Source organism: Ambystoma mexicanum, chromosome 1p (genome assembly GCF_040938575.1).
Source record: "Ambystoma mexicanum isolate Mex_15411 chromosome 1p, UKY_AmexF1_1, whole genome shotgun sequence".
Lineage (NCBI taxonomy): Eukaryota > Metazoa > Chordata > Amphibia > Caudata > Ambystomatidae > Ambystoma > Ambystoma mexicanum.
The window spans coordinates 629182768-629209581 of NC_090921.1; the positions used below are offsets into that span (position 1 = coordinate 629182768).

The following is a 26814-nucleotide window of genomic DNA, read 5'->3' on the forward strand; positions in this document are numbered from 1 at the left end:
ACCTGATGACTTTTAGAAATCAAATTAAGACTTTACCATTTACATTTTCCAGCCCTTCCGAATGGGTATCAGGTGGACACCTAATGGATCTACTCAAGCAACAGGGATCACCTTATACAGTTAGACTAATTCCCGCACAGCTCGCGTACATATCTCTTCACGTCTGACAAAGAGCAAAGAACTGTCCACGTCTCCAAATACTGACCTGAAATAGAAGCCTGTAAAATATCCACTGCTTCAAACTCAATTTTCTCAAAGGCAGGAATCTTCCTCCTGGGCCCCACACACATTTTCTACTGGATGGGAACGCTCTTCCCAGCACCCATCTTTTTCAGGGAGCCAGATCACATTCAGAAAATGGTTCCCAACATCTGACTGGGACATCGGCAGGAGCCTTCATGTAAAATGCAATATGGCGGTGAAGAAATCGTTCTTCCAGTTCATCGCAACTTCCCTCCTTCATTTTAAAGGCGAAAACCATATGATAGCAATGACCATCATCAATGCACACTGACAGTGCGGCAATGCCTTCTATGCTGGACTCGCAGTATACAAAATGCGAAGAGCCCAAAGGTTCCACAACAACCAGAGCGGGACTCATTTCATACCTAAAACATCATCTGAGGCATCAGACCTAGGACATGTCCAGGGGCTTCCAGTAGAAACTAGAATCAGCGTCAAGGTCATCAGTTATATGTACAAATGCATCAACCACCCAAGCACAATCTACATGAGAAGAATGCATAGGCAACTACCCACACCATCGCAAAGGCCAACAATCATTAACATCCTCGCAGTTCCAAGAGCCAACATCAGATACAATGCAGATGTGTTCTTCTCGTGATCACCCCCTACCCCTCTCGCCCCCGTCCCAAGAGAACAAAGAACAGTCCAGTACCTCATGCACTTCCAGGCAGCCCTCAAGCCACTTATTATAATGTTCTCGGGAACCCCATAGCGCTGCTGCATGACCACCCTGCCTCAGGGACTGTTGACTATCCATCCATTGCACTGAAGGGGGATCGGTACTCCTCCTCAAATGAAGATTTCGCCTCCCATGCCAAACAAGTTACCTCCGCCTTCAGTTGTTGCTGCACCAAGAAGTGGCATATTTTGCACTTAATGAAATACAAACACAATTAACAGAAATACAAATCTGAAATGAATTCATCTCTTTCTGAGGTTATGCATAACACTCTCTGCGAGAGTGCAATGGATCTGCCCATGATTAATGAAAGGCAATTGTTAATTTGAACACCTAATATCCCGGGGAGTGGGGTGACAGCCTATTTCCAGTTTGATTTGTAGTGTTAAGATGCACATGATATATAGCTGCCAAGCAGACCCTCAAAAACAAGCCACCGTATTTGCTTTCTTGATTGCAAGGTAGGCACAAAGCACTGCTGGAAAACTTTACTGCAAACTATGTATCATATCTACGCCAACTTGCTGAGGATCGCCCTCTTTATTCTCCTATATTTTGCATTGGCACACTGTTAATGCCTGGTCCTCACAGACACCCTTCTGCACTGGTACTATGAGGACATCTCCATTTATCTCAAAGGGAAGGTCCCTCCAGCTGATGACGTTGCCATTGAGGTGTTTGTTATTAAGGAAGACCTGCTGTATATCAGAGGGCGACAAGACATGATCCCACACATGCAAATCACTTATTTCACCCTCAAATGATTGATTCTTGTCAAAGGAACCACCAAAAGAGTCCTGCTCTTGCCCAAGTATCACATTGAGAGGAGTTTGTATCACGGCCCCTCGCTTCATGACTTTTCTGGCTAGTGGTTTCCCATTGAGCCATAGCTGAGTCACCCCACTTGAAGAATCCCAAGTTCCGCATATGTGCCTCCACTCCAGCTCGTTTAGTGTGGGCCAAGATCGCATATCGTGGCCATCTACATAGATGGAAATGGATTTTCCTAGATTCATCCAGTGAAAGAGGACCAGAGCATTGTCTGTTGTCGGGCTGCTCACAGAAAGGAGGCTGTAGTCCCGGGTCAGCTCTGTGAACGCGCGCAGGCAGACGGTGAAACTCTTCAACGGGACACTCAGTTCTTGCTTCAGGATCACATAGTTGAGGATTGATTCATTTGGGAAGAGAAACACCTGGCCATCCATGTCTGTGAAGAAAGATGAGAAACCTGAACATTGGATCTCAATAAAGAGAATCATATGTGGCACATCAGGTGTCCAGGAGGTGTTCCCACATACTATGGGATTTATTTATTCTGTGTTTGGGGTAGTGCTGATGTGCCGCCATTAGGCCCTTTCCTAGCGCTTTACAAGTATGGAGAGAGCACAAGAAGTGAGAACAGACTGGGAGAGTGGAACAGGGAGCACAAGCTGGCAAATTGGAAGTGGGGGAATGAAAAGAGGCTAGGAAGAGGAGTAGAAGAAAAATGGGGGCACAGGGAGTACATATCATGATACAGAGAGTGGGAGGAAGGGGCACAGATAGAGCAGTCGTGATAGGGTGAGCGGGTGAAGGAGGTGCACAGGTGCAATGGAAGAAAGGATGGAGCGAGTGAGATAAGGGGAAGAGGAAGGGGGAAGGTAAAGGTGTATATTTGTTCTGTAATTTGCATAGCATCAATATGTAAATGTCAGCCACTACAGAGCACCTTGTGGCAATGCGTACATAAAGAAAATTAAAAAGCACAGCAGGATTCTGGATCACAAGATGGGTGCAGCAGTCACAAAAAGGCCAAATCTGCTTAATAGGAAACAACGCGAGTGCTTTGAAACACTTACTTGTGGCTTGGCAAACAGCTCCCAGGATGCTGATAAGGAGGAGAAAGCACAAAGCCATGTTCTCGTATGTTTCTGAAACGTCAAGCAGAAACCTAATTACTATCATTCCATAAGGGTAGGGAAAGCTGATGTGTGTGACCAAGAGCACACAGTAACATTGTTGCTGAACTTCCAGATTATAAAGTAAGGGTTATCAGGATGAGTCGTTTTAGAGCCACCTAAAAGAAGAAACTATTACAGATGGGGAGAATTGGCATATGATGAGGAACACAAAGCTTGAGGGGGTTGTTTGGTTATTTGCCCACTCATTGACTGCACATGGCCATGCTAACCGCTATGGCAATTCCCACCCAGTTCCTGCCCCCCACCTAAAACACCTCCTCATGGAAACTCTTTCAGCTTGATTTAATCAAACCTTACCATCAAACCTTGCACTCCAAGTGCCTAGCAGTGTTTTTTGAAAGCAGTCTTCTGAGAGTTAATGACTTCATTTAGGTTGGAAACAAGCTACTGTTGTAATATAAATGTCTGAACTAGGTCTGCCTTTAGACACTCAATTTATAAGCCCTATGCGTGTAATTCACTGAAGTCCTGTTAAAACAAGCATTGGCAAACCCAACAGTTTCAGCTTGTGTGTAAGAATTTAGCATTTGCCAGTCACTGCTGTTAGATGCCCAAGACCGTGCACCATTTTGCACGTGCTACCATCAATGACCAGTTAAAGCCCCATCTGCAGTGCCAAGTACCTTTCCCATGACTGCACAATCCCATGGTACCTCAAGGCTCTTGTGTCTCCCTTACGCTTTATAATATATTTACAAAGCCTCTATTCGATGACTTAGACCACATGGGTATCTCATATACGAACTACGCAGACAATACCCAAATTCTTATCCCTATCACAGGCAACTACATAACAGACTCCAAACGACTTCATGATATTTACCTCATCATCCAAGCATGGATGGGGACACATGAACTCTGCTAAAATGACGACAAGACAGAGTTGCTCCTAGTAGGAACACAAGCTAGACTTAACAAACCCGACAACCAGTTTAACACCTTGAACATTGATGGCAACGACATCAAGGTCTCGAAGGATGTAAAACCTTTAGGCATGTACATAGACTCAACCCTCTCTTTAGCTAGACAAATCAACGCTACTGCCTCCACCAGTGCTTACACTTGCAAGCTCATCAATGCTTGCAGACCCTTTCTTACTGCTGACAATTGCCTTACCTTAGCCAGGGCATTAGTACTTACCAAATTAGCCTACTGCAATGCCTTCTACTTGGGCACCAACCAACAAAACCTAAAAAGAAATTGCAAACATATCAAAACAATGCGCTCAGAGCAGCAACTAACTTTCAGAGAACACTCCACATCTCAGAGCTTAGGTAGAGTGTTCGATGTCTCTCAATAACCAAAGAATCAAATTTAAGACCCTTTCTCTTACATTCAAATGTTTGAATAATCAAGGACCTATGTACTTGTGCGATAAATTAAAACTCTGCACTACGGATCGACTGACCAGATCATCCCAATCCAACGCCCTTATCATACCTAGGTTCAAGCTCCAAAAGGCGGGTGGCAGAAGCTTTCCGGTACTTTCAACCAAAACATGGAATGCTCTACCCACTAGCATCAGATTGGAACCTTCCTACCACAAATCCCGAAAGAGTGTCAAACACTGCGTCATTATGAATGAAGCGTAACTGCCCACACGTTATCCCGGCTTTGCTTGCTGCCAACTGCACCAACATGCTGCAACTACTACTAAACACTTCTGTGTATATATATCCTGTTATGTAAATACTCACCTTCGCATACGTAAAATGTATCATTCAACTTCAAATATGTAACTGATCATAAGAAATGTGCCCAGATGCCTCAGGGTTTGACGCGCTATATAAATAAAATACAATACAATACAAAGGCCCAAACTGTTGACATTGCCTATGCTTGTTATTTATTGTTATTTTATTGTCCCAGTGATGGCACTGTGAGATAAGAAATCAAGGGGATGCTGGTGGGACTCAAAAAGGCAGAAAACAATGTTTGATGCAGTGCCTAAGAGCTGTCTAGCCCGACCTACGATTTCAACAAGCTATGGAACCTTTAAGATAGGTGTACGTGATTCTGTCTTGCTTAAATAGGGAAGTTAGGCATTGGGTGATCCCCCATTACAAAGAAAAGGTTGAATTAAAGTTAGTCAAACAAATTACATACTATCAAAAGCTAGCCTCTCAATGTGGGGCCATTAAAATGACTTCACGATCATTTGAGACCTAGTCAAACGGAGCACTTTAACAACTATTATGTTGCTTTTGACATTTGCATTTGTCAGCATCACTCTAAACCTGTAAGGCATTTATTATTGACCAGTGGAAAAGCCTGTGTACATGGGCCTATGTGCATAAAAGAAGACATTTTCAGTGTGTAAATATATTATGTGTTGTATTTTAACATTTATGTTAATTGAAACAGAATTGTAGAGGTACTTGCTCCTTTTATGTGGAGCAGTAGTAACCTCAAACAAAATCTCACAGAATCTGTTGAAACTTCAACCTAGTACATGCGGCCAACTGTTGTATCTGCTCCTCATTGTCATGGATTCCAGTTATGGGTTTTGGACTCAAATATATAATGTTGAGGGATGTCAGAGTAATACAATTCATGTGCAGCATGATTCAAAGTAGACATGAGCTCATAATATAAGTAAATTGAAATCAAACAAAGTTTAAAATGTACATGAAGAATATTATTGATATAATACATACAAAGAAACATTACAATGAATAATTACCTAATACATAAGTACATTGAAAAACAGAGTAATTTATTTTATTAGAGAAATAGTGCTTAATCAAATTAATTTCTGTTTATATGTTTCTTTAAAATGTATATATTTTCTTAGTGTATGCAGCTTGAACTTTGCTGTTAAAGTGATATCCTGTCATGGGCCTTTTCTGCAGCTAATTGCATGGTATCATTGTTGAAACACACATTCTGTTCCCCTGGAAGACAAACTTGAAGTCTTATTGCGGTATGCGTAAGGCAACAGTTCCCTCTAGCGGTGGAAACAGGTGAAGTGAGCAGGACAGACTCAGACAAACATACATCTGGCCTTTTATTATATAGTATATGATGATTTGCAACTGATCTGGATCAGTGAATTGTAACCAAACTCTCCTGTTACCCAATGACATTGCTCACAACTTGGCTGTGCAGGGCATGGCCATCCAGAAGACATGCAAGCCCTATCCCTTGGTAAGGGACAGATGGCCATGCAATCATGGCACTTACCGTAATTGTCAGCAATGCAATGCAGCGATAAAACAAAGCCAGAGTTAAGAAGGAAGCAGCTCAGGTATAAATGTATCAACAACCACGAGGTTTTCACGCAGAGCTCTGTTGGTTTGGTGATGTTCTATAAAGTGAGTGTGACTTCTGTAGCCACAGATTTAAAGCATTAAGGTATGCTAGAGAGGTAGCTGTTTTTTAGCTTGAGACATATTAATATTTTCCATTGTTAAGTATAATTAACTATACATTTAAAGGGAACACCAACAAATCAATAGGATTTCCACCAAGCTCATTAAAAAAAATGTTTTATAATTATGCATTTTATGACACATTTATTTTAAAAAATTAGGTAAAAATCCAGGCGATGTACAACTTTATTGATGTTCAAGCGGTTTTCTAGGTTCACACATGAAACAAATCAATATGCTACCAATTCATAAACAGTAGGTGGCAATCTCCAGTCCACTTTGCATGATGCCTGTACCCACAATAAGTGCCAGCATGGCCATGGAAAAACGCACTCATATTGGCTGTGCCCAATAACGATGTGAGAAGACATTGTCATACTGGATGTGACAGTATTGCCTCTAAAGAAACCTCTGATGTTTGCTGTGCCCCATATTGTCAATATTGCCACTGCAATCTGTTTTCATGCTGGCTGAACCAATACACCAGAATTGCCAGTGTAAACATATTTTCATGTTGGCTGTGTTAAATATTGCCAGTAGTGCCACTGTACAAAGATATTATTATGCTAGCTGTGCCAATATATGCCAGCATTGCCACTATAAAACCACATTGTCATGCTGGGTGAGCAAATAAATGGTCAATATTGCCAGTGCTCACTCAATTTGGCTGTGGCCAACAATGCCAATATTGACACTGTAAAAAGATTTGTTTTAATTCTAGAATTGCCAATATATGCCAGTAATGTCACTGTCACAACACACTCATGTTGCTTGTGCCTAATCATGCCAGTACTGCCAATGTAACATTATTATGCTGGTTGTAGCAAAATATGCAATTATTGCCCTCTAAAAAGATATTTTTATATTTAGTGTGCTAATATGCCAGTACTGCCAACCTAAAAACACATTCATGTTGACTGTGCCTAGTAATGGCACTATTTCCACTAGAAGAAGATGTTCATTCATGGTTGTGCTAATATATGTCAGTGTTTCCTCTGTATGAAACACTCATTTTGTCTATTGCTTATAGTCCAATATTGCCACTGTAAGAAGATGTGTCCATGCTGGTTGTGCTAAGATATACAAGCATTGGCCTGTCGTACAACCTAAAATGTTTTCTTTTTCTCTGTGCCCAAGCTATGCCACTATTGCCACTGTTAAGCATTTTCATTCTGTGTCCAAAATATGCCCCTCGTATTGACGTTTTGACATGTTTTCATACCCTCTGTCCCCAAAAGTGATATAAACCACTTTCCTGTGGTATGTGTTTTTCCCATTATGAGCGACTTTCCCTGCCAAACACATTACAGGGGACATAGCTCTAACACGATCCATGGAAACCTTGTCAAAAATCAGACACACTCACTAACTCAGGCATACTCATTCAAACTTCCTTACGCACTCATAATATGAACATACATAATTACTAGACACACACACACACTCACTTTCATTCACTCACACTCACACATGCATGCACCTTCATTCATGTAAACTCTCTCACACACACATATATTTACACAAGCATGTGTATCCACAAATATATGATCTGTATATTTACCACTCCTTGCATGAGGGAATGTTTTCTCTCACCATCTAAAACTGAACATCTCATGATTGTAGATGATTGTGGTTGTTTAATAGCAAAATTGCTCATTCCAAATGTAATTTTCCATGATTTTAATTAGGAATATGCTATGCACTTGCACTTTTAGGGTGAAGGATGTTGGACTTTTATACTGTGCTGTTGTGATATTTACTACTTTGTAATGAATTGTATATGTTCTTGTATTGTATTGCGTTATACCTGGCTTTTATGGTGTGCTGCCGAAATAAAGTATTTCACTGCTTAAAACATGTTTTTGAAATAACTTGGCTTGGGCCATGGCGTTAAAGATCTGACCTCTTCCAGGACTTCCTACAGACACTCAGGTGGCACCAGGAGCGGGACTCAGTAGGTCAGGGATTTGGAGAGTCCCTTCACCAGTCATTCTCCTTGCTCACGAATTAGAGTAGGGGTTAAAGGCCAACATTTTTAACCTGTCCCAGCTGAAGAAGGGGAGAATGGGTCTTCGACCGCCGGAAGCAACTCAAAACCTTCTTTTTCACTTCCATTTTATCTCTTCCTCTCCCCTGCTGATGCACCTGACTGCTCCGCACACTGGTCCCTGGTCACCCTCTGAGCTCGGGCTCAGGCTCCTGAATGTCCAGTTGCCCTCGCACTGCCTCTGGGTTCTCCAGCACTTAAGGGTCTGTATATGCAATCCTACAGTCCCTTCTCTCTGCATTTATGAGCCACCCGCTGGCTGCACTTGTGAGTTAACTGCACTTCCCCGATCCCCTCCCCCTGGCTCTTCTCCCCTTCCCTCTTCCCTTCACTTGCGCGATCTGAATGACACAAGGCCTAGTAAGATCGGTATGTTGTCCTCCCTTGTTTCCCCCTCCTTGTCTTGATGCGCCTAAAACACTTGTGTACAGGCGCGTTATAAATGCCACATCACATCATATCATTGTGCTCAACAGTCCTGATTTTCCAGTGCCAGTTGGGCACAGTGAAGTCAATGACATCACAGCAGGTCAGGGAGTGTGCAGCTGACGTCCATGGCCATGGTTAGCGCACAATGTTGTGCTGGGCTTTAGTAATACTAGTCTTCTGGCCTCATTACAAGTCCGGCGGTAGTCATGCTGTAAAACCAGCAGGCTGCCACCGCACTTGTGCATTTTTCCGGCACCTGGCTTCACGGAAACACCAAGGCATTATAGCCCTGGCGGTCTGTGAAGTCAGGCACCGGAAAAATGTTAATCCCCATTCCCAATTGAATCCCATAGGACTCAATGGGAAACGGGATGACGGAAGCACCGGCACCGTTAAAAACGGTGCCGGTGCTTCCGTGAAACTCTGCGAGCGGGTGCCATTCTGCCCGCCAAGTCAGGGAGGGCGGGCATCTGCCCCACAAACCTGTACTTTGCGAGTCCCGTAACCACAGTGCCGGTAAGTTATAATGAGGCCCTTTGTATTGGCAACAGTACATTTGCATTATGGAGCTAGTGAAAGACACTCTGCCGATGTTGCAACAAAAAAACCTCTTTCAGGAAACAGAAGATTCTGAAAATTGGAGGTGTAGTGAATAGGCACCCCCTATTTTCTAGACACCAATGGTATATTGTGCTGCTCGTTATAATTTGTGCATGAAAATACTTCTAAACGTTGATGATGGTTACTTTTAATCATATCTATAGATGCCCAAGTGGCGAAAAGGGGTAAGGGCTATTCTCTTATAGATCAATAAAAGTGTGGTGTACCTTGTTCAAAATGGAATCCCCAATGAGTGTTGAGATTTAATTTCTTTCTGTTTTCATTTCTAACACATAATTTATTTTGATTGATTACTTTTTTGTCTCCTGCTTGCCTAAGCCCTGTAGCATCCTGGCCAGTACTCCCTTTTCTTTCTCATCAGAGTCCTTATACAGTTTGTAAAGTCTTCATCTGAGAAATGTATACCATGACAATGTCACCCTTTTCAGAACTTAACAGAAAGTGATGATACAGACACTTTTGAACATAGCCTGTCTTTGTAACGCTCACCTGACTCCCACGGAGGCGCTGGTCTAGTCTGGGTTGCTGTGGCCTCTCCGAGCGTGATGCGCAGAACTCGGAACACCGACTGAACAGGACCCTCAAATCTTGCTTGTCTGGCCCGTAGGAATATCCTTCTGCAGATGAGAAAGGGGATTAACAGTCTGCAGAATAGTGTGCTTGCTCCCCCCTTCCCACCTTCGCTCTTCTTTAACTTCCTCCGAAATCCCCGGTTGAAGCTCACCTTATGGTTTGAAAGGATGAACTCTCCATCCTGCTTCTGGTGCAGGGGCGCGTGTTTGTCTAGTTACTTCACTGGTTTTCAGAATGGCTCTGGCAAAATCCACTTGACTTTTCCAAGCGGAACGCCGTAAGTATGAAGATTACAAAAGTTCAAGTGTTGAGCCTCCTTTTCTGTTGCCTTCCTAACCTGTGATCTGTCCTTTATTTCAGGTGCAGAATGAAGGCGATGCGTTGAGGGATTGAATTGCCGATGGTAAACTCAGGTGAGTTAGCGATGGGGGCGACCCCTCTTAATGTCTTTATATTCCTCCAGTAATGTCTTTTGTCCTTTCCCCATAGGGGCTGGGGTGCGGTACCTGCCAACGAAGCGGCGCTGACCCAAAATGAGGAACAGTCCACCAACAGAAGACCGGTAAGTGTTATGGCGGAAAATTAGGCTTTCCTCATATCTTCCTTCTGCTCACCTTTTATCTCTTCTTCTCTCCCCTAGGCGCAGAGATGTGGCGACCAGAGCAGACAGTCGCGGTGGAGCCAGAAGAACTCCAGAGGACAGGTGAGTGAAGCGCGGCGCTGCAGCGAGCAATGCAGTGCTTTTAAATGAAAGTCTTTTCTCAGGAACGCTGGCGTGAAGGTTCCGGATGCAGGTAAGAAGTTTGATAAAATTCTTGGTTTTCACCTTTCTCTTCTCTTCTTTCCTTACAGGTGTTCCAGGATCGAGGCGGGCGTGGCTGGAGACCAGATGCAGGAGCAGTCACGGTGAGCGTTCAGCTGCTTGGATGCAGAACAATGCGAAGGGTGAGCTACTGTCTGGGCGTGGCTTAAATAGCCCCCAAAGTAGTTCCAGGTAAGTATCCTTCCCTGGCCACGCCCGAGTGGCAAAATAGTCCCAATGAAAAAATAGTCCCTTTCAGGTCTCAGGGAGGCCTGAATCTTGCAGCATGGTCTGCATCAGGTAAGTGCACAAAACACCTTCCTTTATGAGCCTGGCGCCTATGGCGCCAGAACTGATGTCCAACATGAGCCTGGCGCCAACAGCGCCAGGACAGAGTCCAAAGAGCCCCTATAAGGGGCCGCTGGGCTTTTACCCGGGGGCATGATGCCCGCTCCCGGGGGTGCTGGGCCTGGCCTGGTGCTCCGGGGGTAGGCATCATGACAGCACTCCCCCCCAAGGCCCTTCCCAAGGTCATTCCCTCTGGAGGTTTCGGTTTGTTTGGGAAATTCCGATGGAACCTTTTTACCAGCCGATGTGCATGTACGTGGTCGCTGGGTTGCCAAGTTTTGATTTTGAGATCTTAGAATCCAAAATGTTCTTCACCTCGAATTCAGGCTCCCCATCTATCTGGATTGATTCTGGTGGCTTTATTAATCTGGTTCCTGGTTGCACTGGTTTCAAAAGTGACACATGAAAAACGGGGTGAATCCGCATGTTAGCTGGTAGATCAAGCTTGACTGCCACTGGGTTAATTATAGTTTTGATCGAGTAAGGGCCCAAATACCTTGGATTAAAAGTTTGAGGTCCCTTGAGCAATAAGTGTTTGGTAGCCAACCATACTTGATCCCCTATTTGGTATGGAGGCGCCTCACTCCGATGCAGATCCGCATTCTTTTTGTATTTCCCTTTCGCTTGTTGCAAATGTGCAGTTGCATCCTTGAAGGCTTGAGTTATCGTGGAATGCAAATGGTCCACTGCGGGCATTTCAAGGCTCAGAGGTGAGTCCAGGTCTGAAGTACGAGGGTGATGTCCATATAGGGTATAAAAGGGGCTTTGTCCAGTTCCAGAGTGTACCGAGTTATTGTATGCATATTCGGCCACCCATAAAATATCCTTCCAATTACCCTCCGATTGGTGCAACATACATCGTAGGTATTGTTCAAGGGTCTGGTTCGTTCTCTCCGTCTGACCATCGGTCTGTGGGTGGTGGCTGGTTGAGAGTCTTACGTCGATTTGTGCCAGTTGACAACACTTTCTCCAAAAATGAGAAATAAACTGGCTTCCTCGGTCGGAGACTAGTATGGACGGGAATACATGCAAACGGATGATATTTTCGAGGAATTCCTTGGCTAGGACAGAAGCTGAAGGTAATCCTTTCAACGGAATAAAATGGGCCATCTTGGAAAATAAATCCACCACAACCAGAATAGTATTGTATCCATTACAAGGGAACAGGTCCGTGATAAAATCTAGTGACAAGGTGTGCCAAGTTGCTGGTGGAATGTCTAAAGGCTGAAGAAGACCGGCGGGTTTTGTCTTTTGGCCTTTGTTTTGGGCGCAAACTCCACAGGACATCACGAAAGATTTAATATCCTTTCGCCAGGAAGGCCACCAGAATTGTTGTTTAATTTTTTCCTCAGTGCCAGGATGTCCTTCCATCAGGGTATCATGATGACGGGAAATAACCAGTTCTTGCAATTCCTTTTCTGGCAGAAATAAGCATCCTTGGAAGTAAGGTAGGCCATCGTTGACCGAAAAGTAAGACCCCCTTTGGATCCAATCCTGCAAGGCTGTAGAGTCCAGGAGTTGTTTTACCCGTGCTTGAATGTCTTCAAGGGTTTGTAAAGAGGTTATCCCCAAAATTCTTTGTTCGGGAATTATCGGCACTGGTTCTGAGTTTGTGTCTATTTCTCCCATTCCTATTCGAGATAGCCCGTCCGCTTTGCCATTCTTACAGCCGGGGCGATAAGTGATTACAAAATCGAACTCAGCAAAGAACAAAGCCCATCGGAGCTGACGTGACGATTGAGCCTTGGCAGTTTTTAAATATTGTAAGTTTCGGTGATCAATGATCACGGTGATGGTATGCCTGGCGCCAACAAGATAATGCTGCCAATCCTTAAAGGCGGACTTAATGGCTAATAATTCCTTGTCGGTGATTGCATAATTTACCCCAGGCGGCGAGAACTTTCTGGACCAAAATGCTACAGGGTGCAGTTGGTTGGTTTCAGGGTCTCTCTGAGACAGGACAGCTCCCATGGCTAAGCTGGACGCGTCGGTTTCGACTATATAAGGGAGATCGGGACGCGGGTGCTTCAAAATAGGTGCGGACGTGAATTTAGCTTTCAATTCCTGAAAGGCCTGTTCGGCTTCCTCGGTCCATTCGAAGCATTTATTGTTTTGCAAGAGTGCAGTGATGGGTTGTACCACACGTGAAAATTCCAGGATAAATCTGCGGTAAAAATTAGCAAAACCAAGCATGCTTTGGACAACTTTCACCGAACTAGGTGATGGCCATTTGAGGATGGCATCCACTTTTCGTGAGTCCATTCGGACCCCTTTAGGTGTCAGGATGAATCCAAGAAACTCAACCTCGGTGGTATGGAAAACGCACTTTTCCAGCTTTGCAAACAGTTTGTGCTGGCGCAAATTCTCAAGAACGGCCCTGACATGCTTTCTGTGATTAGATTCCAAAGAGGAGTACAAAGAATGTCATCGATATATACGACAACACAAACATCGATGAGTTCCCGAAGGACATCGTTCATGAAGAATTGGAAGGCAGCAGGCGCGTTGCACAACCCGAAAGGCATCACCTGGTATTCGAATAATCCATATTTTGTACGGAAGGCCGTTTTCCATTCGTCGCCTTCTTTTACTCGCACCAGATGATAAGCCCCCCAGAGATCTAACTTGGTGTATACGCAAGCGTCCTTCACCTGGTCAAGGAGTTCAGGGATCAGAGGCAGAGGGTAACGGTTTTTAACAGTTATCTGGTTCAATGCGCGGTAGTCGATACAAGTTCTAAGGTCTCCTTCTTTTTTGGGCACAAAGAACAAAGCCGAGGATGCCAGAGACTTTGACGGGCGAATGAAACCATTGGCTAGGTATTGATCTACATATTGTCTCAAATGCAGATTCTCAGGTTCAGTAAGCGCATAAATCCTGCTACAAGGGGGTTGTGCACCGGGCACCAGATCGATTTGGCAATCGTACGATCTGTGGGGAGGTAACGTGTTGGCCTGTTCCTTTTGGAAGACGTCCTGAAAGTCTTGGTATTCCGGAGGCAGTTGCATGGAGATAGAGGTTACAGACGCTAGACTAATCTTCAGAATTTGTGGGTAGCAGGTTTGTGCACAATCCGGGAAGGTTATTCTCTTCGCTCGCCAATCAATTCGAGGATTATGTGTCTCTAACCAAGGGATTCCGAGAATAACCTGAAACTGTGGAGCCTTGATTACATCAAACACAACTGCCTCCCGATGGCCGTCCGGACCTATAAGTGTCACCTCAGCAGTGGAATGTGTTACCGGTCCAGAGGCAATTTCGGTTCCATCGACTGTGGTGATGACATCGTTGCTGGTTTTAGGATGCAGAGGGAGGTTAATCCTAGAGACCAATTCACAATCCACATAATTTCCTATAGCCCCACTATCGATGTATGCCTTTATTGCATGCAACCGTTTAGGCTGTTCCGGATCTACGAGGACCATTGGCACAATGAAATGCGAGGTCTGAGAGTTAGTTTTCAAGCTCGGCAAGCGGACCCCTACGCTTGTCGGGCGTGGTCGTTTCCCGAAACAGAGTTTTCATTGTTTTTATCAGCAGCTCCTACCACCTTCTTGGGCGGTTTTGCCGGGCAATCTCGTAGAAAGTGTCCAGAGGACCCACAATAAAGACATAATTGCATCTGCCGTCTTCTTTCACGTTCTTTTTGAGTTAAAGGTCCTTTAACCCCTCCAATTTGCATAGGCTCAGAGACATCAGCACCCTTGGGTTTAGCGTGGGTCTTGACCAACACCCGGGTCTCAAACTTGGACCGATCTGCTTTTCTGTTTTGAAGTCTATGATCCAGTTGGACCACTAAGTCTATATATTCTGTGCATTCTTGGGGCGGATTTACAGCTTGGGCCAGGACATCTTTAAGTTCTCCGAGTAGACCTCGATAAAATAACGTGATTCTTTTATCCTCTGGCCACCCAGTTTCCACAATTAGTCTATTGAAGGTTGCAATGTAGGATAGGAGGTCCTGATTGCCCTGTCGCAGGGATAGGAGTTCATCATCCAGAGCCTGCCCCTGAGAGTGTCGAGCAAATAACCTTTCCATGCTTGCTTGAAATCCTTGAAAATCACTGAGAATTGGGTCATCTTGAGTAACCAGTGGAACTGACCAATCGGCAGCACAGCCGCTGAGATATGACAATACAAAGGCTACCTTGGTCTGGTCATTAGGGAAGGCCCCAGGTCTGCATAGGAAGTGCAAACGACACTGATTCATGAATATGGCGAATCGTTTGGGGTCCCCAGCAAAGCGTTCGGGTGGGGCCAGCGGCATGTCTCCAGGTAGATTAATCTGCACAGGGTTACTGGGAACCTCAGGAGCGGGGTTCCCCCCAGAACCGGGTAGAGGAGTGTGTCCAGCTTGACCTTACAAAAACTGTCTAGCCAGGTCATCAGTTCTTTCCTTTGATACAATCACTTCCCTCCTGAGAGCATTAGTCTCTTGACGAGCGGCGTGTACTTCGGCCCGTAATTCCCCCAGTAGTTGGGCCAACTGATCAGTCTCAGAAGTTTCCATAGCGCCTGGGTGGGAATTTGTAGGAAGGCTTTGCGTTCTGTAACGCTAACCTGACTCCCACGGAGGCGCTGGTCTAGTCTGGGTTGCTGTGGCCTCTCCGAGCGTGATGCGCAGAACTCGGAACACCGACTGAACAGGACCCTCAAATCTTGCTTGTCTGGCCCGTAGGAATATCCTTCTGCAGATGAGAAAGGGGATTAACAATCTGCAGAATAGTGTGCTTGCTCCCCCCCCCCCCTTCGTTCTTCTCTAACTTCCTCCGAAATCCCCGGTTGAAGCTCACCTTATGGTTTGAAAGGATGAACTCTCCATCCTGCTTCTGGTGCAGGGGCGCGTGTTTGTCCAGTTACTTCACTGGTTTTCAGAATGGCGCTGGCAAAATCCACTTGACTTTTCCGAGCGGAACGCCGTAAGTATGAAGATTACAAAAGTTCAAGTGTTGAGCCTCCTTTTCTGTTGCCTTCCTAACCTGTGATCTGTCCTTTATGTCAGGTGCAGAATGAAGGCGATGAGTTGAGGGATTGAATTGCCGATGGTAAACTCAGGTGAGTTAGCGATGGGGGCGACCCCTCTTAATGTCTTTATATTCCTCCAGTAATGTCTTTTGTCCTTTCCCCATAAGGGCCGGGGTGCGGTACCTGCCAACGAAGCGGCGCCGACCCGAAATGAGGAACGGTCCGCCAACAGAAGACCGGTAAGTGTTATGGCGGAAAATTAGGCTTTCCTCATATGTTCCTTTTGCTCACCTTTTATCTCTTCTTCTCTCCCCTAGGCACAGAGATGTGGCGACCAGAGCAGACAGTCGTGGTGGAGCCAGAAGAACTCCCGAGGACAGGTGAGTGAAGCGCGGCGCTGCAGCGAGCAACGTGGTGCTTTTAAATGAAAGTCTTTTCTCAGGAACGCTGGCGTGAAGGTTCCGGATGCAGGTAAGAAGTTTGATAAAATTCTTGGTTTTCACCTTTCTCTTCTCTTCTTTCCTTACAGGTGTTCCAGGATCGAGGCGGGCGTGGCTGGAGACCAGATGCAGGAGCAGACACGGTGAGCGTTCAGCTGCTTGGATGCAGAACAACGCGAAGCGTGAGCTACTGTCTGGGCGTGGCTTAAAGAGCCCCCAAAGTAGTTCCAGGTAAGTATCCTTCCCTGGCCACGCCCGAGTGGCAAAATAGTCCCAATGAAAAAATAGTCCCTTTCAGGTCTCAGGGAGGCCTGAATCTTGCAGCATGGTCTGCATTAGGTAAGTGCACAAAACACCTTCCTTTATGAGCCTGGCGCCTATGGCACCAGGACTGATGTCCAACATGAGCCTGGCGCCAAAGGCGCCAGGACAGAGTCCAAAGAGCCCCTGTAAGGGGCCGCTGGGCTTTTACCCGGGGGCATGATGCCTGCTCCCGGGGGTGCTGGGCCTGGCCTGGTCCTCGGGGGGGTAGGCATCATGACAGTCTTCTCTTCTCTTCTCTTAATTAAATTGCCCTACTGGGGCACTGAGTACACTCTTTCCTCCACAGTTCTTCTGATCGTTCTCAATTGAATTAACAATGATGATGATGATGATGATGAAGGAATTAAAGACGGTGAAAGCAGTCAAACTAGCTAAAGGCATTTCTTATGGAATGCCAATCTCAGTGTCCCAACGCAGCCTTTACTGGCTTCTGCTCAAATATGGATCCAGCTAAAAGCTCTGTGCTTGATTCATTGAGCATTGTAGGGTAAAGGTTGTCTGGCACTACAAGAGAACATCACTCAGTATCTCCCTATCGCTTACTGCATTCATCTTCCCAAGGTTTGCTTGAGATTCTGTCCTACTGGTTGAAAATATGGGGTGCTTGAGCTTTCTCAGTACCAGCCCAATATTTTGGAATTCTCTGCCTCTATTTTTCCATAAGATCCAGGACTTTGGTCTCTTCAAGGCTGAAAACATATCTGTTTACCTGAGCTTCTTTGTGGTTTCCCATTATCTGTGTTTTTTCTTTTAACACCCTAGTGCCTTTGGTGAAGATTTATGTGCTTTATAAGAGTTGTTCGATTGATTGATTGCTTGATTGATAGTTTACCTTATAAAGAATTCTTGTTTCTACTGTACTAGGAGACATGGAAGGTTTGGCGGGGATCGTGGCCAGCCCACCAGCAGCAAACCCACCACTTCCACCAACAATGCCCAGTCAATTATTAAGAGTATCAACTTAGATAAAACATGCATTTTAGAAAGTACACAACACCAGGAAGAAAACATGTTAAGACAACCTTTAAAAACAAGATACTCATGTCCTCACAGAACACCCTGTGGCTGTGTCCAGGGAGTGCTCTGTACATTACCCTATTAACAGCTATGTCAGGGAAGCTCTCACACCACTTGCCACTGATTCATTCCAGCGCTAGAGAAAGGTAGCAGACATGGCCTGGCCTTTCCAGATAACCGTGTAAGATAGGGAACTGCCCCCAAACAGTGTTTTCTGCAAGAAAAGCATTAGTACAGCTGGAAATATTGTGTCTGAAACAAATACTCGACTCATTGCTGAAAATGTTCGGCTCCTTGCTCTGACGAAAAACAATCTAAAGTATTTCTCCCACCCATTGCACCCCAAGCAAATTGGCGGCAGCGAGTCAGACAACCAGGGTTCATATGAGCATGCAATGCCTATATTTGAAGAGGAAGATGAACAGTATGAGCAATTACAAGAGGGCAGATGGTCTTGCTGGTTGATGATTCAACAACTAAACTGTGCTCTATAACCCTGAGGCTGTAATTCAAGAAGTGAGGTTCGTGCTATAACCCTGAATCTGTACGTTCAAGCCAAGCAAAAAGAGTGAAGAAGCTCAAGGCCATGTGCCCATTCATCTTTAGTGCTACTGGCTTCTGTCTATCACACTTCTCCATGGCTGGCTTGTCCCGCCTTTACATGAATGGCACTGAGTGTGGCCCACTACACGCTACCAATCTGCATATTTCTCAATTTCGACTCCTGTTGCCAAGAGAAATATTTTAAGTTGAACAGCTTTTCCAATGTCATAATAACTCCTAGGAGAAGATAGTGATTATTTCAAAAGAGCAGCATAGATTTGAAAGAAAACTGGTTTATGGCCAAATAGATGTGAAATATGTTCTGTGTCTATTGCACCCATCCTTCCAACTGCATCATGGGTCAATGAAAGCTTCTGCTGGATAGGGCCTGCAGAATACCCTCCTGGACATTGCATATCAAATGGGTAACCCGTATTTAGTGTCTTATGATTTTGCCGGTGGTCATCAATAGTTGTTTGCAATTCCAGCTGCCCCTCCTTCAACTCCATATCTCATTGCACCTAAAATAGATGCTGGCTTTGTCATGTATTCAGGTTAGGTGGGGCCTCTTCTTCTCCCATGTATGTTACTGTTCAGCAAATGAGGCCAGCATTGACTGGTCAACCTTATTGACACCTCCTTCAATGTCAGCTTCAGCAACTTTGAAGAACTCCACATGCCTGTAAATTAGGCCTGATTCACAGGGGCATTGAGTTTCGGGTACATTATTCTGGGTCCTCAGTCATGAAATGGCAGTGCCGGAATGTGAATATATCGGAATGTGGTTCTGTATCCTCCTAGACACGTGTGGAGAAAGCAAAGGAGAGTTTGCTGACGTCAATTACGCATAGCTGAAAGAGGTAAGAAGAGTGGACCATGGGAGCATTCTGCAGGCTGTAACACCTATAGTGACTACTCTCAAACTGTCCTTTTCTTCCCCAGACTATGTGGCCTTTATACCCAGTTTTTCAAAGAAAGTCCTGTAAAATGCACCATTTTAACCCATTATTTAAAACAATTTAAAGGAGGGTGAAAACCATTAACTTCATTGGTTTAATTCGGACTCCCTCACTACAATCCGTCACTCCCCCATGTTAAGCGCATTTAGGCTCCTCCAGTTCAAAAATGTATCAGCCGCCACCGCAGCAGGAAACCCCAAAAAACAAGAAACAAAGGAGGCATTCTGCAATCAGTTCTACTTTATTAGCATCTATTGCGAGGTACAATGATTCATTGCGCAAACACACAAGGAATCAACCATTGGAAAAACTGTACAGAAATGCTAGATGTATTCATTGATAGATGACAGAGAGAGACAACTAGATAATGATGGTCTGGCACATCTGCAAGAGAGGAGATGAACGCAATGGCATCCATTGCTCTAGACCCCCTGGGAAGGGACAGGTCAGGAAGCCAGCACCCAGTTCTGATTCCAACCCAGATATAAACAGATTGAATGGGGGTGTCTGCCTATCAGATGTGAATTAAAAATCTGAAGTGAAAGTGACGCCTAAGTAATTTGAGAGGCTGCTGTCATGTGTGGTCGCTATAATCTCTGTTTTCTGTCGGGAAGAAGCAATGTCTTCAACTCCCTTTTAAATTCAAACAGAAACAATGGCAGATTTCTAAATCTGTTATTTAACTATAATTGACACCAAGAGGTTTTCAGAGGAGATGGAAGAACTACTCTAAAGTGGAAGGGTCACCAAAAGTGGCCTGTTTACCATTAACACCTTTAATGGCTTTAAGCAAACCACCGCATTCTGAGTAACCTTCAGTGTTGCCTCCACAAGCCATGTTGACCTAGAGTTTCTGTGATGTGATGGAGTCTGAAAGGACTCCAAGACCTTCCAATGTTGGCCTCATAAAAACATCCAGGAATGGTTAGAACAGCATCACTTTGCTATGCACCCAATCACATCAGGCTCAGGATTCTGATTACAGTATGACTCTGTCTCTCCAGTCTTATGCTAGCCAAAAGAACAAAGAGAAACATGACAACACAACTGAGGGCCAACTTGCAAAATCACTCTTTCCACAATCACTGTCAACCAGGCTTTTGCTGATGCCATTCACCTTAAATTGAGCATGCTCAATTGAAAGGGGGCAAAGCCAGCTTCACATAGTTGGCAGCGCCAAAAGGATACTTCAAACAAATTGTATTTTGAGAAAGTATATTTGATATGCCCTTTTGCTTATTAAATGAAACTCTTTTATCATTACTGGTGGCAACGAGTAGGCATGCTTTGAGTCTGGGTCTGCAAAATAAGTATTAAGCTATGCGATGATGTGTTTTTTTAAACAAAGAACAAAAAGCGTTTACACAAAACATAACATTCAACAGACACATGAACCCTCCATATGTAGCATTTTCTGTAAAGTCATGAATTGACGCGATTCACGTATGATGGTTTGAGGGTCACTTATTTGAGGCGAGTTGTCGGCTACTTTTTTTGGGTGCCTGGGCCTATTTCTTGTCCTAGTCCGACCCTGCCTGCAGGCACGTTTGAGAGACGCCAATTGCACTTGTACACTTACCTTTCAGATGCAAGCCACAAGTCTTTGCTTCGAAGACTAACTCACGCAAGGCTGGGCCCAGCCCTCCGCTTTATAGACAACCCTTGCAGTCAACATGTAATGACGACCAATCCAAATTGGGCCCGTCCAGGTTTGGTAATCCAACTTTTAGGTGTTGAAAGAACAGAAAATAATTTTAGCGGATTGACGTCACTCTAGTGCTGCTGGCAACCTCAATGGAACATTTCTCCTTACCCCCTCCTCCCCAGCCCCATCCAACACACCAAGGCTGCCTGGACTCGACACTGCTCATTTGCAGCTGCTGAAATTCTCATGTCCTTGTACTATCAAGATTCAGAAAAGGTGGTGATATAATGGTTTGTAGAGGCAAAACACATAATATGAGAGGGAACTCCGGGTTGGTGGGAAAGTCCAAATATACGTTTGCCTCCCTCTCCCCTGAACAGGCTTCCCAGCCACTGTTGAAATTAGTGGCAGTGTCTCTGATACAGTCCACAGCATCGACACTCGCTCAGTGCGGTGTGAACAGAAAGATATGCCAGAAAGATGTGCTGAGGGTACTCGAAGGGACATAAAGATAGGAACGAGTAAAATGTTACTCAGAGAGAAATACAGTGTACAGAAAGCAGGGGTCTTCGAAGTGTAGAAAACAAGTATTGGCAAGTACAGGTGGTGTCACACTATGGGCCAGCCCAGATTATCACGCGTGCACAAAACGCACGAACGTGCTGCCGAAGGGGTATGCTACACACTGTACTAAGAGAAAGATATACATATGTGTTTAATGCAATATGATATGATAGTTTATTTGTATCGCACTCATACACAAGTGTTTAAGGGTGCGACACAAGTGTTTCAGAGCACGATACAGCACACTTTCTGAGAATAATTGGCTAAAAAGCCAGTGTTTGGAATTGTTTTGTAGGGCAACACCAATCCAAACATACAGATGTTCTCGTAAGAAATCACATTGAGATTTCTTATTAAGATATCTGTATGTTGTCAGTGGTACTACTGCTCTCCAAAAAATAAAATGGAATAAAATAAACAAAAATCCCATACCAATTGCACAGTAGATGTTGAGGAAAGAGGGGTGTACACAGTTGTTTGGGAGATAGATAAATACGTCATCTATAGCTTCTGCCCTGCCCCATATCAAATACTGCACAGGTGAGAAGCATTACTCACTCAGACAACCATACCGCCCTTATCCCAGGCTGTTACAACAAAACATAGAAACAATCTAAGCTGAAGATGGGAAAAGCAGTCATGTTGACCTTGTAACATCAATAGGTGCACGCACTAGATACTAAGTAGATATGCACTCCACATGAAGAACATGTACACTAGGTGAAATGTGCATTTATACATGAAAAATATTAAAATAGCCACCACAAGACATTAAGAACACTAACATAACCAATATATAAGGTGAATGCAACACGAACCACATGCGAGTATACCTCCTTAATATAGAAATAAGAGTGTAATATGTGTAAGGAAGACATGGTATCAAACAGTAAGACAGACACAAGTGATCACAGTTCAAGAGTGTTTATTGAACTTCAATTGGGTTTGAAAAACTCCTATCAAATCCTAAATCTAAGATGGAAGTAAGCTACTATCATCAAATAATAATAACATAGGGCCTCATTACACGGATGGCGGAGAACCATGGCGCTGTTAGCGCCATGGTTCATGCCGGTAAAATACCGGCACCGCCTTGGCAGAAAGGGGAATTACCGCCCCATTCCAAGGTTGGTGGGGCGGTTATTCCCCCTTCCACCATTGCCCTTCCCCATTCCCATTTTTGGGCCATAGGGCTCAATGGGAATGGGGAAGGCGCTAATTACGGTACCGCAAATTGCGGTACCGTAATTAGCTCCCTGGGTCCCTTTGCGGGTTGGTTTTTAACGCTTGCAAAAAGCAGGCGTTAAATCCCCCAACCCGCAAAGGCACCTCGTAGTAAGGCGGTAAGGATTTACCGGTACCGGTATTTTACCGATACCGGTAAATCCTTACTGCCATCCGTGTAATGAGGCCCATAGTCCTAGTCGAGTCTGTCAAAATAAAATGACCTACACTAATAAACACATCCTTACTTCGAAATACAAATAGTGTGGGAAACAATGTTATGTGTTCAAGAAATGATATGCCAGGATATTCAAACAGTTGGCTTCAAGCTTAGCAAACTCTCTGGCTTCTCTAGCACGAGGACGCAGTTCAAAACCTCAACATTACGGCCTTCTGTGCCAAAGTCTATTTGCCATTCAAAGTCTCTTACTTCAGATGGCCTGATGCAACACAACAAATATTAAAATTCTGTTCTTCTTAGAATTTCACATGTACAACTTCTCGGGTGATTTACTGTTCACCCCTGGTTCCCTTCCGCTCAGACCCACTTTAACAAAAAACCTTCAAGTGATCTCCCCCCGCCTTGCTCGGAACAAATGTATCTAATTTTCCAAACTTTCTTTATTCAACAACATCGTAGACTTTCGACTGTGAGCTGGATTTTGCTCGACCCATCGCATGACCACTTCGATTCACAATTACTTGTTCTTTTCTTGATGTAACCTTTTTCTCACTTTCACTTTTTGCCACTTCTCAGCAGGATACCTTATGGAGACTTTCGATTGAGCACCCACGCGGTCCTGGAACAACCTGTTAAATGTATTGCATCTTGCTTTGAAAGTTCAGTCACTCATCCGCAGTTCAACTTTACTTTTGTCTCTTATCACATGCATTTTAACAATGTTCCGTCCAGCGCTCGCCATAAAATGTTGCTGCTTGCAACCTTGGCTTCAACACATACTGGTCTTGTATCGGTCTCACCAACTCACCGGCTGCGTTGATTTCACTAATGCTGCTTTGTTCTTGGAGCCAAGGACGGTACCACAGTGGATGCTGCTTTTCCCCGCCTTGATTATTGATGCGAGAGGCCCCCGAGTATCTCCAACACACAATGCAGGATTCTACAGCCTGGTTTCCTTATCTTACGCTTTCTATTCTTGTGGTTTATAGAAAGTAACAGTTCCTTGTCAAAAAGGTCAAGTGAACTTCTCTTCTTGCGATCTCCTTCTGTTTTGCTGTCTTTCTTCTCACGTTAAACTGTTCCCTCGAAACTGCTGTTTCCTTGTGTGCTTTGCCTCGCTTAGAGTGTGCTCTCATGTTCCACCTTTTATCCGTTTGGGGAAGCTTCATGGAAGTCAGGTGTGTGTGATAGTCAGTAACTGCCTGACCCAGCCTGACCATTGTATTGGAACACGTCAGGTATACTGCTTGGGTGTTAGTCTGTTTTCTCTCATAGCAGGCTTTCCATGTAAAAGTGTTTGTGTTGTAAAAGGGGAGGGTAGAGTTCCTAAATATCCTACAGGGTAAGAAGGGGTTAAGGTGTTACAGGGAAGGGGATACTGTGTCTTACCATCCAGTGCCCCACTCCTACTCCCCTAAGAGCCCTAACCCAGGTGACCCTCCCGCACTTGTCAACCCCAGGAACTGGATCCAAAAGTGATGGCCGTGTCCTGGCCACCTGATTGACAGATCCCAGGAGTCTAAATGGATGCTGCAGCATGCTTCTAAATAGACAAAAGCCTTGATGCTTTCAGAAAACTCAAAAGGCTGAATCCACAGAAATACAGAACTGTGCATAGCTCGAGCAGTAGTTGGCCGTTAGTGCAAGGTCAGAAGGAGATACATTGGATGGGAACAGTGGATAAAAAGGCAAGAGATAGTGACTCCCAGGACATAGGCAGAATACTCCCCAATTAATTCATTCATTATGAGAGCACAACTGACCTTTGTTAGCCGAATGTAACAGCACAGTGAGCCGAAAGGACCCCACAGAGCATAGCTGAAGTGTCCCTAGAGGCAACAGAAAACACAGCACACACATTAATAATAGATAGTAAGATAGAAAGAAAGTAGAGGAAAGGAAGATAGAAGAAGAAAAGCTAGTGCTAAATAAATTATTGAAACTGATGATGGAAGGGTCCATGTTAACAAATGTGTGAGAAAGAAGGTGGGGGGGGGTGGCTTAGATGTAGAGGATTTGGGTTTCCAGGTCAGCAAGGAGGAGGATTTAATGGAGGGCTCCCACGATTCAGAGGACAGCCAAAACAGTGTTGGACAAGTGGGAACATGGGGCACATTTCACTTCAAAGCAGAGGCAGGGTAGGAATGCAACGGAACTAGCAGCAGGCAGACAGAAGAGGGGGGCCAGCATATGTTATGTTATTTTAAAGGTATTTGTATTGCGCACCGTCACCACCGGAAGTGGTCCCCAGGCACTCTGGTGGATCTGAAAGAGGAGGGACGGGTGGTTAGTAGGGTGTAGAGGGAGTAGGAGAGTGAGAGCTGTGGTGTTCTGTTGGCAGCTTCAGTTCAGGTTTTCACTGTGCGCTGAGCTGGAGTGCAGATTTCCGGTCGGTGGGAGTGCACATGTGCTGTTGGTGCCAGTTATGTGTTGTTTGTCTGTTGTTGCGGTGTGATGAAGTGTGTGCAGTTTGCTGTGTGGAGAGGTGGTTGTGTGGGTCTACATATGCGTATAATTTGACGTTCTTTAGTAGTTTTCTTTTTATTTTTAATCTTTGACCTCCTCCTCCCCTCGTAACGCCTCCTGGTTATTCCCTGGTCCTGACTTGCCTGCATTTCCTCTATGGCATGGCGGTATGCACTGAAAGTATCCCCTTCCCCACCCTCAGAGTAGGATAGTGTAAGATATGATGCCCGGGGGTGGATTGTCTTTCAGGAATTGTTGTTTCCAGTTGTTTATATGATTCCCGTTGATTTCGTTCTGGTTCAGGGGCAAAGAGCCATGTTTTGAGTAATTCTCTGAATTGAAGATGGTCTCCTGTGTTGCATATCTTTTTTGGTAGCTCATTCCAGGTTTTTGGTGCAAGGTGGGAGAAAGATGATCCTCTGAATGTTCTATTGTTGTACGGTTTTGGTTCGAGGCGGATGTCGTTGCTTGATCTGAGTGGTCTTTTTGGGAGGTAGACTTTTCTTTTTCTTTTTTATGAACTCAGCTCCTTGGCTTTGCTCTGTGCGTTATGCACATTGCTTTGAACTTTATTTGCTGTTTCATTGGTAGCCAGTGTAGCGTTTTCAGCACTGGTGTAATGTGTTTGCGTCGTCATATTTTCAGCAAGATTCTGGACGCTGCATTTTGGATGCGTTGGAGTTTTTTTAGTAGTCGTTTTGGCATTCCTAAGTATAGGCTGTTGGAGTAGTGTACTCTGGACATGATGAGCGCTATGATGGTGAGCGTTTTGTGAGCGAAAGAGAGGTATGGTAAGATTCTTTTAACTGCACGTAGAAGGAAGAAACATTTCTTGATAATGGCATTTACTTGTGGCTCTAGCGTTAGTTAGTTGTCCATCAAGACTCCCAGGTATCGTCGATGGGGCAGGCTCTGTACCAAGTTCTGTCAGCCTTGGGATGTAGTGGTTCTTCTCCTGGCTTTTGCATATGATCATTATTTCGTTTTTGCCCAGGTTAAGTTTGAGGTTGTTTGAGTTCATCCAGGCTTAGAGTTCTTGGAGGCAGCTCTCCAATGCTGTGTTTCATTCTTGTGTGTCTCGTAATTTGTAGAATATTTGTGTGTCATCAGCGTAGTTGTAGCATATGAGGCCATGGCTTTTGATGCGCTTGATAAGTGCAGCCATGTATATGTTGAAGAGCAGTGGGGAGAAGGATGATCCTTGCGGGACTCCACAAGTGGATTGTCTTGAGGTGGATTTGAAAGGTTTGATCCAGACGGTTACTGTTCTGTTTGTTAGGAACGATTTAATCCATAGTAGGGCCAGGTCCATGATGCCTATTCCTTCCAATCTCCAAATGAGGATGTCGTGGTTGACTGTGTCAAAAGCTGCTGAAAGGTCCAGGAGTATCAGAGCTGTTTTATTCTCT

At 44.7% G+C, this 26814-nt stretch overlaps 1 protein-coding gene across 1 annotated transcript; it reads right to left on the reverse strand.

Annotated features, from left to right (window-relative positions):
- Positions 1 to 1449: 1449 nt before the first annotated feature.
- LOC138502015 (C-reactive protein-like) lies at positions 1450 to 26426 on the reverse strand. The gene is made up of 3 exons (XM_069622374.1): positions 26255 to 26426; positions 2764 to 2835; positions 1450 to 2132 (listed from the first exon to the last, which is right to left on the reverse strand). The coding sequence occupies exons 1-3, from the start codon at positions 26424 to 26426 to the stop codon at positions 1474 to 1476; spliced, it is 903 nt and encodes a 300-aa protein (XP_069478475.1). The 3' UTR covers positions 1450 to 1473.
- Positions 26427 to 26814: the final 388 nt, after the last annotated feature.

What these genes read in the sequence shown, in the direction of transcription:
- LOC138502015 (XM_069622374.1), bottom strand. Translation starts at nt 26,426, where the DNA reads ATGAACTCAAACAACCTCAAACTTAACCTGGGCAAAAACGAAATAATG. An exon ending in AACTAACGCTAGAGCCACAA is followed by an intron (nt 2,836 to 26,254) that starts GTAAATGCCATT and finishes TTGACGTTTCAG; the next exon opens with AAACATACGAGAACATGGCT. An exon ending in AGCTGTTTGCCAAGCCACAA is followed by an intron (nt 2,133 to 2,763) that starts GTAAGTGTTTCA and finishes CTTTCTTCACAG; the next exon opens with ACATGGATGGCCAGGTGTTT.